This window comes from Narcine bancroftii, chromosome 5 (genome assembly GCF_036971445.1).
Source record: "Narcine bancroftii isolate sNarBan1 chromosome 5, sNarBan1.hap1, whole genome shotgun sequence".
Taxonomy (NCBI): domain Eukaryota; kingdom Metazoa; phylum Chordata; class Chondrichthyes; order Torpediniformes; family Narcinidae; genus Narcine; species Narcine bancroftii.
Genome location: NC_091473.1, coordinates 66,366,144 through 66,386,225, shown reverse-complemented (window position 1 = coordinate 66,386,225; position 20,082 = coordinate 66,366,144). Strand labels below are relative to the sequence as shown.

General features: G+C 39.0%; 1 protein-coding gene across 15 annotated transcripts in view; it reads left to right on the top strand.

Annotated features, from left to right (window-relative positions):
- Positions 1 to 18,515, top strand: part of LOC138763469 (torsin-1A-interacting protein 1-like) — a 121,545-nt gene extending 103,030 nt beyond the window's left edge. For all 15 annotated transcript variants that reach the window (XM_069937659.1, XM_069937664.1, XM_069937672.1 and 12 more), the window contains 5 exons: positions 5,351 to 5,395; positions 5,810 to 5,890; positions 6,393 to 6,446; positions 9,138 to 9,194; positions 17,405 to 18,515. In XM_069937659.1, the coding sequence (XP_069793760.1) occupies positions 5,351 to 5,395; positions 5,810 to 5,890; positions 6,393 to 6,446; positions 9,138 to 9,194; positions 17,405 to 18,198 (1,031 nt within the window). In that variant the 3' untranslated portion in view covers positions 18,199 to 18,515. The remainder of the gene's footprint in view (positions 1 to 5,350; positions 5,396 to 5,809; positions 5,891 to 6,392; positions 6,447 to 9,137; positions 9,195 to 17,404) is intronic.
- Positions 18,516 to 20,082: the final 1,567 nt, after the last annotated feature.

Sequence of the window (20,082 nt, the reverse complement as noted above, 5' to 3'; positions counted from 1 at the left end):
CTCCTCAGTCCCTTCCATTTACTGCGTGTGTCCTTTCTTGATTTGTCCTTCTGAAATGCAACAAATCACACTTGTCTGCAATAATTCAGTCTGCCATTTTTCTAGCTGGTCTAGATACCTCTTCAAGCTTTGAAAACCTTTTTTGCTGTCCACCACACCTCCAATCTTAGTGTCATCTGCAAAATGGAGACTGGTGATAGCCCTGATGAGAATATCCATGCCCATTGCAGGTTAGTGACGAAGTCTTGGATGTGGGGCACAGGATCGTAGCCTCATTGAGGTGGCCGTAGTCTCTGCGCGGCCTCCAACCACCCGCTGCCTTGGGGACCATATGAAGAGGGGAGGCCCAAGGACTTGGAGCGTTGCTCCATCTTTTTGAACGCGTCCCTGGCTAGGCTGATTTTCTCAGAGGGGAGACGCCGTACCCTGGCGTGGAGGGGAGGGCCTTCTGTAACTATTTGGTGCCTCACCCCATGTTTGGGTTCTGCCGAGTGGAAGTTAAGTGTGGTGATGGAGGAAAATTCTGCTAGGACCCAAGTGAACTCGTTGTCGGCAGTTCTCACTGAGTGTAGGTGGGGGCAGGTGAGTTCAGTGCCCTTGAGCGAGAGTGATTGAAATGTCCAGTGTGCACCAGCTGATGCCCCTTGACATCCACCAGGTGTGATTTGGCCCGCAGGAAATCTGCAACCAGTAATAGTTGTTGCGTGGCCGCCACCGTAAACTTCCAAGTGAATTGTCTGTCCCCAAAGCGTAGGGGAACGGTGTGGGCGCCAAATATTTGGATGTTAGAGCTGTTTGTCGCTCTGAGCTCTTGGCTCACTTTACTGCAGCGGACCTCCAAGCTGGTTGGTGGAATGATGCTCCATTGTGCCCCAGTGTCCACCAAGAAACGTCAGCCTGCCAGGGAGTCTTGAATGTGTAACAGGCTATGCCGTTGGCCGGTCGTCGCAGCCATTAATGATGGCTTGGGCATTTCCCTGGAACGTGCAGGGGGAGAAGCATAGACGGGCTTCCGAATCCCATGGTCGGTGATTGAAACAGTACTGCTCACCGGTGGGGCGTGGCGTTTGGATGGTCGGTTGATCGGTGGTCTTACTGGCCGAGAGCTGTTGATGCGGTGTTGTCACCCTCTTCACCACCCATAGCAGGTCTGGTTAGGCAGCCACCTTCCTGGGGTCATCGAAGTCTTCCTCCACAATGAGCACCCGGATGTCCTCTTCAGGAAGATCTGCTGGAACAGCGGATAGGAGGTATGGCCATCGTTGAGAGCAAGCATGTCGTTCATGAGGGCGGAAGGGGCCCTGTCCCCCAAACCGTCAATATGCAACAGTCGGTTGAGAGCCCGTAAGTGCAGCTCTTTGATGACCACATATTTTTCTTGTTCTGGGGCTGCTGGAGGAAGTTGATGATGCAGGCTGCGGTTTCCTGATCGAGGGCACTAACTACGTGGGAGTAGTGTGTGCTGTCGGTGGAGATCTGTCAAATGGTGAACTGCGCCTCGACTTGCTGAAACCACACCCATTGTTGTGATGGGCGGAAGCCGGGCAGCTTCAAAGCTACGGCTTTGATCGCAGGTTGCTCTTCCATCTTCGGGTCCAAAGCGCAGTTTGGACCATTCAGGGTCACCACTGTAGTGAGGTTGTTACAGCTACAGCTAGGTTATAGTTCTTGGTTATAGCCCTAAGACAATAGCTCAAATCCACAGGAGAAGAAAGACACACGCACCAGTAGAGTGTATTCGACACTGACTTTATTCAGTGCCAGCTCTGCCTTTTATAGTCAGCTCAACTGCATCTCCATTGGGGTGTGGCTTGAGTGGGCTGGCTGCCGATTGGTTATCTCGGATGACTGGACCCAGATTGACCTCCTGCAATCCACTGGTGGTGATTGGCCAGTTTCACCACGCTGCCGGCAGCCTATGGAAACGGATGTTTCAGCCCGCACGATGCTTTGCCGGTCACTGCATTCGATGGCCATTTCCTGTGTTGGTCTGAGGTGCAGGCCCATACATGATATTAATGCATTATATAAAAGCTATATAATTAATTACAGAATAAGAGTCACATATCAATTATACGTTTTCTTTTATAATTCTCAAAAAAATGAAATAGCCTTGTGAGAATTTCACCTCGTATTCTAATATTGAGATATATATTGTGATTATCTAAATAGATCAATCTCTTCTAGTTATAAAAAATAAAAATAAGAACTAAAGAAAAAAGGACATTTTAAGTATTTCTGCCAGAGCCACTGCGATTTCTACATTAGTCTCCCTCAAGGTCCGAGGAATTATCACGCCCTGGGATTTATGCGCCCTTATTTGCTTTAAGACAGCAAGCACTTCCTCCTCTTCAATCTGTGTAGGTTCCATTACCCTACTTGTTTTCCTTACTCCCCATAATTCTGTGCCTGTTACCTGAATGAATATTGATTGGAGGAAAAAATATATTTAAGATCTTTTCCCCCCCCCATCTCTTTTGGCTCTATGTAGAGCTGACCACTCAGATCTTCAAGAGGACCAATTTTGTCCGTTACTATTCTTTTGCTCTTAATGTACCTGTAGAAACCCTTAGTATTTTCCTTCACGTCTGCCAAAGCAACCTCATGTTTTTTTTGCTTTGTTTTTCTTGCATTTTTTAATACTCAAGTATTTAATTTGCTCCATGTTGCCTATACCTGCTATACACCTCTCTCTTCTTCCGGACCAGATCCCCAATATCTCTCAAAACCGATTCCCTATGCCTGCTAATCTTGCCTTTAATCCTGAAAAGAACATACAAACTCTGCACTCTCAAAATTTCACCTTTAAGTGTCCTCCATTACCTCGCACATTCTTGCCTGAAAACAACCTGTCCCAATCAACTCATTCTAGATCCTTTCTCATTTTCTCTAAATTAGCCTTACTCTAATTTATAATCTCAACCCAAGGCCCAGACCTATCATTCTCCTATCACTTGAAACTAATGGAATTATAATCACTAGATCCAAAATGTTCCCCTATACACATACATCTATCACCTGTCCTGTCTTGTTTCCTAAAAGGAGATCCAGTATTGCATTCTCTCTAGTTGGTACCTCTATATATGGATTTAGAAAACTGAAAACTTCCCTGAACACATTTGACAAATTCCAAGCCAAGTTTATTTTTAAAATGGCCTCAAAATTAAAACCTTTAAATTATCATTTGTTATTAAATATTGTGATTTGCTTTTAGCAGCATTCACTGGTCAGCGATAAGTGCCAGAATATTTGTTGGGGGGGGGGGTGGAGAGAGGGTTTGGGTAATCATCTAATTCAAAGGGTATTGCTTAAAACCAATATTTTAGGTAAATATTCAGAGGTTATCCTATACACAAGTTCTCCAAAATAAGGACAGATAGGGTAAATATTAAGGATAGATAAATATTCACATTTATAGTTAGTGCAAGAAAAACATGGCATTTTGAAAGCCCAAACAAGTCTTTTTATGGTGGTGATCGCTGAGAATAAATCTTGGTCAATTTCCAGGACCAAGCTATTCCTATGTCGCTTGCAAAAAATAGATGTTTTTGTAAAAAGAATTCTGGGACATTCAGGGCTTATGAGTGTAATAAGAGAGTACTCAAAAGGATTAAAGTAACTTCGAGCAAGTTTCTTCTTGGTAGGCCTTGACCACTTTAGCCTTAACAATGTTGAAATTGATACATTCTGCAAACTTTTGCCTGCAAATCATTTTGTTAATCTATGATATTTAGTGTCACTGTTTAGATTGGAAATCAACTTTTGCTGGAAATGAGTTATTAGTGGAACCATAGTGTCTGATCTGCAAAAAGTACATATATGCAAATCTAATTGTCAGGAGTTATTGAAACAAACTGATGATGGAGAGGTTTTTTTCTATGATTAGAAGCCAATTGACCAATCATCTTCCATGAAGATCAGTGGTGGAGCCTTTATTGTTTTGGATATGAATGGGGGATTTAATTAGTAAATTTACAGTTGGTGTGAAAACTGGAATTATTGATGATATAGGGGATAGTCTAAAGTACAGGGCAATACTCATGAAATGCTATGATGAGTGGAGCAATAGCAGGTGGAATTTAATCCTGATGTAAATGGTTATATGGTTATATGGTTATAAGTGTGAGCTGATATATTTTGGAAGGACAAACGAGTCTATGACATAAACAGTGAATGATAAGACTTTAGGGAGTATTGAGAAGCAAAGGGACTCTGCTCTACAAGTCCAAGGATGATTGAATGTGGCAATGCAGGAAGATAACTTGGTTAAGAAGACATATGGGGTATTTTCCTCTAGTTGCTTGGATGTAGAATATAAGAATGGGGTGGGGGGTTCTTTTAAAATATTGGTCATTCCACATCAGGAATTTTGTTGGAGTCTGGTTGCTTTGCTTTGAGAGGGTGGTGAGGAGGTTCACTAGGATGTTGTCTGTGATAGAGCATTTCATTTATGATGAGAGAGTAGGTTTGTTTTTGATTTGGAGGAGGCTAAAAAGGAACTCAATCGAGACATACAAAATTGAGAGCCACTAATAGTGTTGGTCATCAAGTACTTTTCCCAAACAGCGAAGGTGTCTGAAACCAGAGCACAGCTTTAGGTTAAGGTATAGGAATAGTAGAGGGATTTGAGGAAGGATTATCTTCACCCAGAGGCTGCAAAGAATGCCTGAGAGGTGGGTGGAAGTGAAGATTCTCAGAACATCTAAGTTCAAGATTAGCCCTGGAATCAGAAGGTATTGAAGGAAATGGACCAAGTGCTTGAAAATATGATTAGTATTGATTGGGTATGTGACAAAATAATGCCTGAACTGTATAATTCTGATTCTTGATGAAATTCCCAAGGAGGTGAAAGGATGATGGATGGCTGATAAATGCAGAATGCCTGTGTATTTGGTTTTGTTAAATAATGATATTGCTTGACTAAAAAGCATGTGAGGGAACTTTGCAGAGATAGAGGTTATTGATTTTTTTTTTGCTGTTTTTGATGTCGCACCAAGTAGTATAATCTCTTTTCCTAAACATAATCTTGGATGGATAAAAAGTATTCAACAATAAAATATAAAAATGCATTGGTTAGAAAAACATTAATCTCATTATCATTTGCACCTCATTTTATACATCTTCATCCCACAGATAGGAGGATATTTTCCTTGTCTGGAAGGTTGGATAAATTCTTCCTCACTTTTTTTAAAGGCTAAAAAGGATTTTAAATTCCCATCACCAAGTAATCAGGGAATGGTCATATACAATGATAAATAATTTATAATTCTGCATTTAATTTTGGGGAATATTTTTGATGATTTCTTGTTATGTATGTACTTAAGCATCTGAGGAATGTTTTTTCCTTCAGATTGGAGTCCAAAAGATGAAGATGACACCAGTCATTCCGATGAAGGTAAAGGCATGTGCATAAAATGCTGTTTTTTTAAAAATCTGATGTGGACCTAAAGCTGTTTAAGAAATCTTTCTTTGAGAAAAAGAGCAACTCAGTTCATGTAGCAATTAGCGCAATGCTATTACAACACCAGAGACCTGGGTTTGAATCCAATGGTGTGTGTAAGGAGTGTGTATGTTCTCCATGTGTCTGCATAGGTTTCCTCTGGGAGATCCGGTTTCTTCCCATGTTTCAAAGACACATAGGGTTTGTTGGTTAATTGGTCACCTTGGTATAGATTGGCGGCACGGGCTCGTGGCTCAGAAGGGCTTATTACCATGCTATATCTCTAAATTTTAAAAAATCAACTTTCTGATAGCTAGAGGAGATTTGCTTTTAATTTGAGTATGATGCGTGTTTTTTTTTTCTCTTCAGAAGCCACTGACTCAGATGTGGATCTGAAAGCAGGTGGGGATTCACCGATATTTAGCAGGACTCGTTCTCGGATCTCGTCAGGTATAGAATTCTCTGCTTAGCTTCATTTGAAAAAAATTGCTTTTCCTCTTTGAACATGGTTTGCATGAATGTGGTAGAATTGTAATTGTGGTGGTGTTTGTGGCACTGGATCAAAGAATCAGACATTCCAATTTTCCTCCTCGTCAAATTGATAGACAATCAATGGCTACTGTGCTTCACTACCTGAAGAATGTCCATCTGTTTTGGATTTGGTTGATTCTTCATCTCGAATATCTTCTTCCCCTTTTCCCTCTCTTTCCCAACTTTTCAAATTCTATAACTAGATGAACTGATGTTCTATACAATTACAGAATAGTTGTAAGTGTTAGAATCTTATTTTTACTGACTTCTGGGATGCCAGTATTGGTTTTAGTATCCTAGAAGACAGGCTGTGTAACAAGATTGAATGGTGAATTTATGGAAAAATCAATGACCATTCTTGTATCTGCACGGGAATTTGAATTATATAATTGAGTTTAACTTGTATTTTTATTGTTTGCAGATCAACTTTTCACCCCACAGCTTAGAAGCCGAAGATCTCTTCTATCAACCCAAGGTCAGTTCCATGTTAGTCCCCTGTGAGAAAATGCAAATTCTGTGGCAAGTGTGTTGGATTGACTGGGCAGGTCTCATTCAAGCCCTCTTTACATAATCTCATCCACCAATCAGATTACTAGCTATTTTTAACCTGTTCAGTTCACAAAATCGTAAAATCACACAGAGGTGTTGGTGACTGAATCGAGGGTAAGGAGGATATTTAACATGCTCTCTATGTGCTGGCACTTTGAGAGACCTGTTCAATTGTTACCTGCTTAATGTCAAACCCACCAAAACCTCAGAAGACTGAAAATATTATTGAATTTCAAAATCAGATCTGTGATAGCTTTCGGGAGCTACAAGGGAACATGCTATCTCTTTCCTATGCAATGGGACAGGTAAAATTTGTGATATTGTAATTGGGGATCATTTTAAAAAGAGTGATCACAGTATGATTGAGTTTCTCATACAAATGAAGGGTACAATAGGTTAGTCTAAAATCAGTGATTTATGTCTAAGCAAGGGAAACTAAAAGACAATGAGAGTGGAGTTGGCTAGGTTATACAGGAAACACAGGCTATATGAAAGGGCTGTTGAGGAACAATGAAAAACTTTCAGAGATTTTTCATGGTGCTCACAAAAGTATATTCCGGTTAAAAGCGGGGATAGCCAACCTTGGATAACTAAGGAAATAAAGGAAGGTATCAAACTCAAAGTTTGTGTGTACAAAGTCACCAGAAGGAAACTGAAAGACTGGGAAAACTTTAAAAAAGCATCAAAGAACAATGAAACGAGCAATAGAGGGAAGGTATCTTGCATAGTACAACTAAAACAGTGTACAAGAATGCAAAGTTACAGAGTGAGATCAGATGGTACAGAGCAAAGACAACAATGTTACTGTTGTGAGATTCATTCAGGAGTCTGATAATGGCAGGAAAGAAACAGTGCTTTAATCTCATGGTGAGTGATCTTATGCTTATGAATTTTCTTCCTGACAGGAGGGGTGTGAAGAGAGTGTCCAGACTGGGAGGAGTCTTTTAATCTTTTGTCTGATGTTCCATGGCAGTGGGTGGTACAGATAGTCAATGAAGGGGAGAAGAGTTTATTGAAATGGCCTGAGCTGCATTCACAACACTCTGGAGTTTCTTGCGACTTGGGTGCAATATTTTCCATTGGAAACTTTCAAAAATGCATCTGCAGCAGTTCTCAGGCTTCTGAAAAAGCAATGGTCCTGGTGCACCTTCTTGGCCATTGTTTTGATGTGGATGGATCTTGACCAAGCTAATTATCCATGCCCTTATTGTACTGAATGTAGTTCGGTGCCATATTTTATCTGCTTAAGTGGCAATGAAGTCCTTTGTGATGTCAGAAAACATTAAAGGCTATCAATAATTTGTACAAGTTGTTGAAGCCTAGTAGTCTGAATGTGCCTGAGATGGTGTGATCTTGGAAGTGAAGCAGGCTCAGGTCTGATCAGTTTTTTAAGGTGAGACTGCTGGAACACTAGGAGCTGTAGGTTTCTGTAAGGGGTGCTGGACAAAGTGGTGACTCTCTGTCTTATGGTAGACTAAAGGTAAAGAATTTCATGTACCATATATTTCCTTGTATAAGTCGACCACCATTTTTCAGCCTAATTTTAAGGATTTTATGGTATATTCAGCATATAAGTTGACCCCCATTTTTCAGGCTGTCCGGGCCTCCCAGGAACAACCCAAAATTTTTTAAAACACCCATTTGCAAGTAACAAAAGCTGTAAATTAAGTAAGTAAAAAAAAAACTGCCTACTAGACAGCAAAAACGACGGCCCATGGAGCTGGACCTCCGCCTTTGTGCTCCCAGTGGGAGCAAGAACATCGGCCTACCAGGCAGACGTGCTAACGACGACCTCAGGGTCCTAGGTAGGAGCAGTTATGGTGGTGCCCAATGGTGGGGAGGTGTCAGGGAGCGCCGGCGATGGGGGAGGTCCTTCCAGCATCGACTTGTACGCTGAATTGATGTCAATCTGGGTAACATTGATTTGAAGATGTTATGTAAAAGGAGGACTGATTGAATGTAGTGTGCAGTGGATTGGGTTCGTGATGCAGTTTTGTGGCATCCAAATTTTTGCCCTATAAACTTCAATGGATAATTTGTATTTGCCTTTGAAAGGCAGATAGGCATTTTTTTAAAAAAGGAGATAAAATTGTTGGATTGCATGGGGGGGGGGTCTTCATCTTAATTGCAGTGTGTTTTTTTTTTAAATATGTTTCTGCTTAAGTCCAATATTCACTTATGAAAGCAATATCTCCTGACTTGTTTTGAGCATCAGAATGCATAATTCATTGCCAAGAACACTTCTGGGTGTATTTTTGTTCAATCTTTAAAAGGGTTATACACTTTACAGTGATGGTTGAGTAATGATGAAACAGCAGCAGTTCTAATGACATTTGCTTTGTTTCTCTTTCCCCAGATCCCGCTTGGTCCTGCAGAAAATTCCTTGTATTTCCACTTCTGTTTTAGATTTTCAGCATCAGCAGTTTTTTATTAAATTTTCTTCTTTTGGTATCTTTTATCTGTTTTAAAATTAAAATAATTATTTTGTAAAGAAGGTCTGGTCTACCCAACTGCTTGAAATTGCCCATAGGAATTTTGGGGCTCAAAGTTTAAAATCCTAATTTAATACATGTAGTTGGAGAAACTGTTCTTAAACCTTGTCATTCTTTTCTTTTAGGTCAAAGGAATGATGGAATTCGGGCAAGTAAACCAAGTGTTCAGTTTGTCCATCCAGGTAATGCAGAACAATATTTGTTTTAGTGTTATTTCTTACTGTTTCAGTTCATTTAGTTTGTTGGTAACTGCAGAATGCAAGTCAGATCTAATTGAAAGTTCTAAAACCTACAAGGTATTGACAGAGGAGTGCTTGCATAATTGTAATGGCAGTATTTTTGTTTGCATGATGTTGTCTATCCAGTTCTTGGCTTTTTTTGTGTTTGGTACCTCATTAAGACCATGAGTGCCAGCAAATAAAATCCATTGATGGAATTTAACTTGGCCAAGGTTAAATCAGGGTCTGGAGAGTGTTGTTGAACAAAGAGGGTGGGGGGGGGGGTGGCGGTGTACAGGCACATAGTCCCATGTATAAAGTAGCAAAGCAGATTAAGAGGATAGAGAAGAATGCATTTAGCACCATGTCTTCATCAGTCAGGGCACTGAGTACAGGAATTGGGCCGTTGTGTTGCAACTGTCCAAAACATGATATTGGGATCCACTTTGGTTATCCATTACTGAGAAGAATATCATCTAGCTGGAAAGGATACAGAAATTATTCACAAGTATGTTATTAGTAGGCTTGATAGACTGTAACTCTTCTTCCTGGATCATTGGAGCTAATGGAGGACTTTGTAGACATTCACAAAATCAAGAGGAGCAAACCAAATTATAGGCTTATTCCTAGGGAAGGAGAATCCAAAACTGGAAGGCAAAGATTTAAGGTGAGAGGGGAATGTGTTAAAAGTGACTTTTTAAACAAACTTTATTTATAAATTTAAGATACATTTTTAAGAAAAAAACAATTAACCCACTCCACCCTCCCTCCCACCAACCACAACTAACCCCTCAAGGGGAGAAAAAAAACCTATCAGTTAATAACATTCACTGTGTGACGTGTCAAACTAACAATACCAGAGAAAAAAAATTAAGATATTTCCAAATCCATAAATTTCAAATAAGGCGACCACATCTTAACAAAAAAAGAGTAATTATTATACAAATTATACGTTATCTTCTCCAAATAAATACAGGATCTTAACTCATTATGCCAACGAACCATATTCAATCCCACATTATCTTTTCATTTAATTGCAATACATTTCCACGCTACCGCCAATACCAAATGAACAAATGCCATCTGAAACTTATTCAACTTTAAACCAGAAGTTAAAGATGCACTCTAACCCAACAAAAAAATTATTGGATCCAATGGTAATTTAATCTTAAATAAATCTTCCAAAAAGTTTTTAATTTTTATGCAAAATGGTTGAACTTTGTCACAAGAGTAAACTACATGTAAAAACATTCCAGTGTGAATCCAACATCTAAAACACATCTGAATTAATAAAACCATATCTTTTAAATTTTTTAGGGGTCAAATATAACTGATGTAGAAAATTATAATTGATTAAACTATATCTTACATTAATCAAATTAGTCACACTATCTTGACACATAACTTTCCATTCCTCCTGAGATATATCAAAAGATAAATCTTTCTCCCATTTAATTCTACATTTACTTAAATCTGGTTTACTCATCTTGTAACAAAGCATACACTTCTGAAATAAATCCATTTTTTGATGCATCCAAAATTAAAGTCGAACTTAGTTAATTTGTATAGCATCATTTCTCTTCCAAAATTATCTATCACTAATGCTCGCACCTGATAGTATACAAACAAGGAATTGGACGGTATCCCAAACTTCTTCCTAAGTCTATTAAAGGAAGGAAACTGTCCATCTTCAAAGCAATCTACCACTTTAATTCCCTCAGAATCCCAAATCCTTAAATACTCATTATTCATTGAAAAAGGAATAACTTTATTATGATATAATGGAGATTGAGCCATAATTTTACCTCTAGAACCTATAATATGGTTTCTATTGGTTCATATCTCCAACAAATGTTTTAAAACAGGTATATTATAACCCTGCAACAAACTGGGACTCCACTTAAATATAAATTGATGAACCTTAAACTCAGAAATGCAAGCCAATTCAACTTTAGCCCACCCAAGAGATTGAATGACGTCAAACATCTATTAATACATTTTAATTGAGCAACCTCATAATAATTCTGTAAATGAGGCAGTTGAAGTCCTCCTAAAGCATACTTCCAGGTCAATTTTTGCCATGCTACTCCAGCTAATTTACCTTTCCACAAAAACATTCTCACAGTGGCATTCAATTCCTGAAAAAATACCTTTGGAAGTACACATGGAATTGACTGAAAAAGATATTGAATACGTGGGAAAATATTCATCTTGATACAGTTGACACGACTCATTAACATTATAGGAAGATCTTTCCACTTACTCAAATCTACTTTAATTATTTTTTAGTAAAGGAACATAATTTAATTTATATAAAAATTGATAATTTACATCAATGGTTACCCCTAAATATTTAATTTTATTAGACCATCTCAATCTTGTAATCTGCTTACAATGAGTATACTCCTCATCTGAAGTTGGTAATATTTCACTCTTGTCCCAATTAACTTTATACCCATACATTGCTCCATATTGCTCTAAACAATCTTGCAAATATCTCAAAGATTGTTCAGGATGTGTTAAATATATCAACACATCATCTGCAAATAAATTAATCTTATACTCGTCTTCAGCAATTTTTATTCCTTTAATACTATTTTGTCTAATAGCTTGAGCCAATGGTTCTATGACCAATGCAAATAAGGCAGGTGACAATGGGCAACCCTGATCTGTTGATATCAATAAATTGAACAAAGAAGAAGTTGTCCATTCGTCAGAAGGTGATTTCTTCAAATTAATGAGCTGCTGGAGGAAGTGGTGTAAGCAGGGTCAATTGTATCAAAAGGCATTTAGACAGTTGCGTGGATAGGAAAGTTGAGGGGGAAATGGAGCCAGTTTGTTTGGCATGTACAAGTTGGGCTGAAGAGCCTGTTTTCTTGCTTTAGAACTCGATGACTCTACGATTAAAGGATCAAAGCTATTTGCAGGTGTGAAGGGTATTTATTTTTCAACCAGTTGCTAGAATTGTATTGCACTAGGTAATTGACATTTGGGATATCAAAGTTATGAAAATTGCTATACAGTTTCACTTTCAATTGTTGTCTATTTCTTTGTTTCTCATTGTGATAAATTAACTATTTACACCTCATCAGGTTTTTAAAATTTTTTACTTATTTTACATTATTACAAATCCATTACAAATACATGTGGTATAAGAAAAAGGAAGTGACCCCTATTTAACCCCCTACAAGAAAGAAGAAAAGTGTAGGGCAAGAGATTTCAATAGGAGTACTCCTTACTATAAAACTTCTTATAATATACAGAGGCCTATTTTGGGAGAAAGAGAATGTCTGAGTTTCATTTAAATATTCATACCACTCTTTGTAAATATGGGCACCATATTGTGCAAACTATATAATATTTATCTCTTAAATTATAAGTAATTTTCTCAAGTGGTATACAACTCTGAACTTCTGCATGCCATCTCTCCATTCTCAAATCTATATTTGATTTCCAAGTTATAGCAATACATTTGCTAGCTATTGCTAATGCAATTTGAACAAATTTCACTTGGTACATATTCAATTTTAATTTAGGTTCAATGCCTAATAAAAATAACATTGGATCCTGTAAGAATTTAACCCCCGTTATTCGTTCTAACAAGTTTCCTATTTCCAACCGAAAAGGGTTACCAGTAATCTTAGGACAAGTAGAATGGAAAAATGTAGCAACTTCCTGTTCACATCTAAAACATAAATCCAAAAGGGTTTGATTCAATTTATTTAACTTTTGTGGTGTCAAATATAACTGATGAATAAAATTATATTATACTAACCTATACCTCACATTTGTTGTACTTTTCATACTTTCTCTACATAACTCCATCCAATTATTCTCATCTATTTGCTTATTCAAATCTAGTTCCCATCTTTGTCTTGATTTATGTAGCCCTATTTTCTGAGCTTTCTTTGTAACAACTTATACATTACTGAAATAAATCTCTTGGTATCTCCATTACATAACAATGACTCCACCTCTGTCTCTGCTGGCAATTAGAGATCTTGACCAAAGTTTTTACGTTAAAAAAAATTCATAATCTGATAATAACAACGTCTAGTGTTCTCAGATCCCTTGAACTTTTCCTTCATTCTACTAAAAGTAATAAATTTCCCCACTTCAAAACAATCCTCAATCTTCTTAATACCATGACATTACCAAATCTTTAAAATTTGATTTCCCATAAAAAAATGGAATAAATCTATTTTGAAATAAGGGTGTTCTCGACATTAAACCTCCTCCTCCAATTTCTTTATCAACATCTTCCAAAGCACAATTAAATGTTTTAATGTAGAACTTTCTCTATTTGCTATTAACAACCTTGAATTACAATTATAAATAAAGTCTTATGAATTTGCTTCCCTTATTTTACTAAGTTCTATATTCATCCAAACTGGAATTTTGTCTAAGTCATACATCAATAAATCGCATGTGAGGGAAAGAAAAATGTTGAGAACCACAGATTTAGCACCTCCATAAATGGAGGTATTAAAGAATCTTTAAATTTCTTATAAAATGCTACAGGAAACCCATTTTGCCCTGGTGACTTGCTACTTTTAATGAACTCGTTACTCCACTAATTTCCTTTGCAGTAAATGGGGAATTTAAATCTCTTTCTCCTGACCATTTAAACAAGGTAAATTTATTTGAGATAAGAACTTGCTAAACCTGAAGTTAGAGGTTCTTCAGGAGAGCACTGTGGATATTGTGCCCAGTTTATTCCAGTGAGTACTTTCTAATTTTCAAGACATAGCAAGTGAGTAAGACTTGGCTAAACATAGAAAATAGGTGTAGGAGTAGGCCATTTGGCCCTTCAAGCCTACACCACCATTCATTTTGATCATGGCTGATCATCCACTCAGTTCCCTGTTCCAGCTCTCTCTCCCCTAGTCACAAATCTAACTCTCTCTTAAATATAGCTAAAAATAAAGTCTCTTAATTTTTTTACTTGACAATTAACGGTTATTCTAGACAACTGGATATAATTGACTTGGTTATCTGAGTTCATCTCACTGTACAATCAGGTTTGTTGACTTGTTGACTTTGTGGATGTTCTCACGGTGTTAGCGATGTCATAAGGGAGTAGGTAGGTTTACTTCTTTAAACCAACTTGATTTTGTTTCTGTAGTACTGTCCCATATTGAACCTTCCTCAAAGAAAGGAGAAAGAGACAGAAGATTTTTACAGGAAGGTTTAAAAAAAAATTCCTGCAAGATTAAATTAATTGTTGAATACTAAAATTATGCCTACATGAAGGCATGGTGGAAGGTACATAAAACATGTGGTGTGGTGTTTAAACTTTACCATATCAATGCAGTTTATATATTTATTGAAAGAAGCAATTGATATGAAATTGTGCAGCTGTAGTAGTTTACCAATGTGGACATTGGAAATTGAAAGGCTTTTAAGGTTCAGCTTCCCTCAAATGTTGATTCAAACCAAATGAATTTAAGGCTATAATAACATAAAATACAAGAAGAACTTGGTAGGTCAAGCAACATCAATGAAAAGTCAACATTTTGGATCATAAATTTTGTAGAGAGAGAAAAAGAGGGTGGACAGATCTAAGAGCATGTCTGTGAGGGTGTAAAAACAAAGGTATCAAACATTTTTGAAACTGACAATATCTTTAACTTAAAACTTGAACTCTCATTTCTTGATGCACAGATGCTGAGTGATTCCAGAATTGATTTTCCCCTGGGGGTGGGGGTAGCAATTGGAGACAGAAACAAAGAAGCAATTTGAAATGGAAAGGTGCAGCCACATCTGTGGAGTTGGAGAGGGGTTTCAAAAAAGGAAAGGTTATCTATAACTGTGAAATTCAACATTTGGTCCTAAGAGCTGCAATGAGTTGACTTGAAAATCATTGCTCTTCCTTAAGCTTGCTTTGGATATTGGTGGAGGCTGAAATCAGCAGATAAAGAAAGAATGGGACTTTGGATTCGAGTGACAGGCTCTGGAAGTTCAGGGTTGTAGTTGCAAATTGAATGGAAGTGTCTTGCAAAGTAGTCACTTGAATATATACTTCAATTTTTCTGATGTAGAGGTGAACACATTATGGACAATTAATGCCAAACATCAAATTGGAAGAAGTGCAGGTGAATTGCTCTTTCACCTGGAAGAGTGGTTTGGTGGGAAGGAAAGAAATTAAAGGGGAAATGTTGTGCCTCCTGAAGTTCGGAAAGTCTTGAGAGTTAGTGGTGATATGTTTCAACATAGTTGCAAACTACAACTTCTGGTGTGAACTTGAAGAGGTGGGAAAAATTGCTTCAGGATCATATTGGGATTTGAGTTGATGGTCCAGAACTTGCAGAGCATGGTTCATTGCCCATTCTTAATGCCAAGATAAGCAATTGTCCTATATTATTTGTCCTTGGCTTGTTAAGATGGACTTGCTGGTTGAATGTGATTGCATCACATGCATCGAGGTCCCACCTTCTCAGTCCCTCAGCTTTGTTGTTTCCAAAGCACAATTTTTCTAAATACTTCTGTATTTCTAGCCATCCAGAAATATTCAAAATGTAGTGAATATCCATGAGAAAAGATTAAAGGAGGAATGCTTAAAAAAATTGGAAATGCTTTATCACATAATTAAATCATGGCAAAAAATGCTTGCCTTTCTTCAGAGAATTAACCTCCATTTAAATGTGTGGGCTAATGAATTTCTATGCAAATCCAGGCCAACCTGGCACTGCCTGCAAGCAGGTCCCAAAGTACAGTGAAATAAGAAGGGGCAAGCCTAATTGTGAAGGCAGTAGACAGGAACTTGCCAAGGTTGATTGTAGACTATATTTGGAGGTAAAGGGATGTCTCGCAAGTGGAAGGCTTTCAAAAGAGAGAGCGACTTCAGGGCAAGCATGTTCCTGTTAGTGAAAGGTAAGGCTGGTGGATTTGGGGACCCTAGTTACTGAGGGATATCAAGGTTCAGGGAAAGGAGGAGGCATGTGTCAGGTTCAGGCAGCTGGGATTGTCCACATACCTTGAGGTGTACAAGAAATGTGGGACTACATCTGAGAGGAAAATCAAATGACCAAAAAGAGAACTCAAGAAGGATGAGCTCCAGTCCTGTAGGAACACTTGCTGTTTTTAAATTTGGGAACTACCCAATGTCACTGTTGAAGTTTCTTCACCAGGAGGATTTAATTTTTCTTTAAAAATGTAGACAAAAAGCATGGTAACAGGCCATTTCAGCCCACAAGTCCATGCCGCCCAATTTACACCTCCAGTACATTTTGAATGGTGGAAGGAAACTGGAGCATCTTGGAAAAACCCACGCAGATATGGGGGAACATACAAACTCCTTACAAGCAGCGCAGGATATGAATCCTGATTGCTGGTGCTGTAAAGGTTTTACGCCAACCGTGCCACCCCAAAAGGACTGGGGCACCTCAAGAAGATTGCTCACCTCTGCCTTCAGGGCAGTTAGGTATGCAGAGCAAGTTGCTGGCATTGGCTTGATGATCACATCCCATAAAAGCTCATTGGTTTTTTTTTAATAAAAAGCATTGTATCTTTCACTCCCTAGTTATCAACTTCCTCCAGCTCCATTTCTCAGTATCAATTACATTTTGCACCTCCATTTGGCAAGGCTTAGACAAAAGCAATTCTAAAACTAACGATCAGAATATGGCAAACCTGTACCAGCCAGTTACTCTCCACATCAAGCAACCCTTACCTGGACACACATCTGGTACATCACTGGGATAAAATTCTAGAACTCCCTTCATGATTGAAATTCTGGACGCTTCTAATGAATTTTTGCACAACAAGCACTATAGCAATGCAAAAAGTTGTTCGTCAAAGGTGATTTAAGGACGTCAGTCCCCATGCAACTGAAAAGGAAGAAGTGGCATGATACAGAATGGAAATAGTTTTGAAACTGAGTTAATAAAGTAAATTGCACTCTGGTTACCATTTGCATGGAAAGCCCATACTCCCAGAAGCAAATGTGGTCCCTGCATGATCATCTTGCATGGAGAGATACAGTTGTAGTCTCAGTATTCTAACATCCTATGTTGTCAGGTGCAGATGTCTCAGTGGCCATGTTATTCTGTGCATTTGCCATTTCAGTGTGCAAGCATACCACAGTGTCAGTTACAAATTTGACATGGATAATTTTGAGGTCCTGTGCTGTTTGAAAACTGGGTGATTTTCTGTCTTTTTTTGTTCCTCTGCAGGGAGTGCTGGTACCTCCATCAAGTATGTGGCCTCGATTGCAATTATTATTGTGGTGTCTTGCTCTGTGTTGTTCCTATTTTGGGTGAACAAACCCCAGGCTTTAACTTTGGTTGAAAGGACAGCATTAACTATGTTTTTAGACAAGTTTGACCAGGTTGAGAACCTGTTCTATGGACAGCAGTCAGCACTGTGGAAGAGAAGCAAGATCATACTGCGCAACCACATTAATCTGACTCAGCATGCAAAACCTGCCATCCTGATGTTTGCAGCAGCATGGGATGGGCAGCAGACCATGAGGTGTCTCGCTCGCCGGATTGCAGATGCTTACTCCACAGCCCTCAATGTGACTGCAGTGGTGGAAATCAACGCCACTGTTGATCGTGGCCGGGACAGTGACATTGTGAAACTGCAGGTGGACACGCAGCTGTCGTATGGATTTGACAAAGGCAGCAAGGTAGCAGTGGTCCACCATTTCCAGGATCTTCCCCCATTATCCAGCCTGATTTTTTACAAGTACTGCGATCATGAGAATGCGGCCTACAAGGCAGTGACTCTGCTGATCACTGTTCTCCTGGATGAGGAAAAACTAGCACCGGACATTAGTTTGAAAGCATTGGAAGTGAAAGTCCATGCTTATCTTAAAAGGAGGTTTTCTGCTTCTGAAGGTGGCCAGGGCATGGACACAGACAAACTAAGTGGCCTGTGGAGTCGCATCGCACATGTTGTGCTCCCAGTGGCACCAGTACGTGAAATTGAAGAAGGTGGTTGTGATTCTAAAGAGGATGGGAAGTGATCTACAGGAGAAAAAATCAAAAGGCGGTTTAAACATTTTCACTTGATTTATCCTTTACTAATCCTTAATCAACCCACTTCCTCTAGTTCCTTTCTGCTTTGTCTCAGGTGCACAAGTCCAAGATTCTCATCTGAGGAATCGTGGGTGAGGGAGACTGATCCAAGTCTTAAATGCATTTCTGGGGTGAAATCCAAACATATCAGGCAGAAACCTTGTAATGTGTTCTTGCCAACAAGAATAAAACTTTTGTTTATTCATGGAAGGATTGATGTGGCAATTTGCGAATCTTAATTTGGAATAAAAATGTTTTTAAATTATGATGTATTAAAGTGCATTGCAGCAGGAGGAAAAAGAGCACTATATGTTCAGCCCCTTCCCACTGGCCTCATTCATAATGCACATTTTCACCAGTAGACCATAAAATATAGGAGTAGAAGCAGGCCATTCTGCCCATCAATTCTATTCCTCCATTCTCCCACTTAGCTCCATGATCTTTGATAGGTGAACTATTCAGATACCTATCGTTCTCTATCTTAAATATACCCATTGACTTGGCCTCCACAGCTGCCCATGATAGCAAATGCCATTCTCTGGCTATAGAAATACTTCCAGATCTCTATTTTAAATGACTCCTTCAATCCTGAAGTTGTACCCTCTTGTCCTAAACTCCCCTACTATGGGGAAGAACTTTGCTTAATTCGAAATGCTTCTATAAAGCTCCCCTTCAATCTTCTGAACATCAAGAGTACAGTCCAAGAGCTGTCAAAAGTTTCTCATTGCAGGAATCATTCTTGTAAATCTTCTCTGAACCCACTCCAATGCCAGCACATTGTTTCCTAAATAGGAGCTCAAAACTGGACCCCACACTCCAAATGAGGCCTCACCAGTGCCTTATAAAGCCTCAACATCACATCCCTGCTCTTATATTTTATGCCTCTAGATATGAATACCAACATTGCATTTGCCCTCCACCTGGAGGTTATCCTTTAGAGTATCTTGCACAAACTGCAGGATTTATTTATTGCAACCGGTGCTTTCTTTGTGGCCTTTGTCTACATCAGTGAGACTAATCACAGACTGGCAGATCACTTCACTGATCCCCTTTGCTCTGTCCACACCAGTGACAGAAACCTCCCAGTGGCTAACCGTTTCAATACTGCGCCCCACTTCCATACTCACACATCTGTCCATGCCTCGCACTATCCCACCTTACCACCTTGGAGGAACAATATCTGATTTTCCATCAGAGTACTCTCCAGCCGGATAGCATTAACATGGATTTTCTGTTTTTTGCAAACCTCTCTTTTTTACTCCCTCCTTTCCATTCCCCACTGTCTTTCCCTCAGCTCTCCACCCCTTTCCTCTCTATTTACCTCGTCATCCCCCTACCCCCACCCGCCCCCTGTGCTTGCTGTTTTGCCCTCCCTCCCTTCTCCACTATTAACAACTGCCTTTGTGACCACACGTCTCTCCTTACCTTTTTATTCGGATGCCTGCTGACATTTTTTCATACCTTGATCAAGGGCTCAAGCCTGAAAAGACAATTATGTATTTTTATTTTTGCTATATAAAGGACACTGTTTGATCTGCTGAGTTTCTCCAACATTGTGTTTTTACTTCAACCATGCAAGCTTTCATGTTTTAGTTTGCACAGGGACACCCAAGTCCAAATTTTGAATTTTCTCCCCATTCAAGTTATAGTCTGCTCTTTATTCCTTCTGCCCAAGGTGCATGACTGTACACTAACCAACATTGTGTTTCATTTTCCACTTCTTTGCCCATTCTCATAATCAATCTCTCTCTCTCTCTACCCACTCCATTTCCTCTTCACCACCTGCCCCTCCACTTAACTTTTTTCATCTGCAAACTTATCTACAAAGCCAT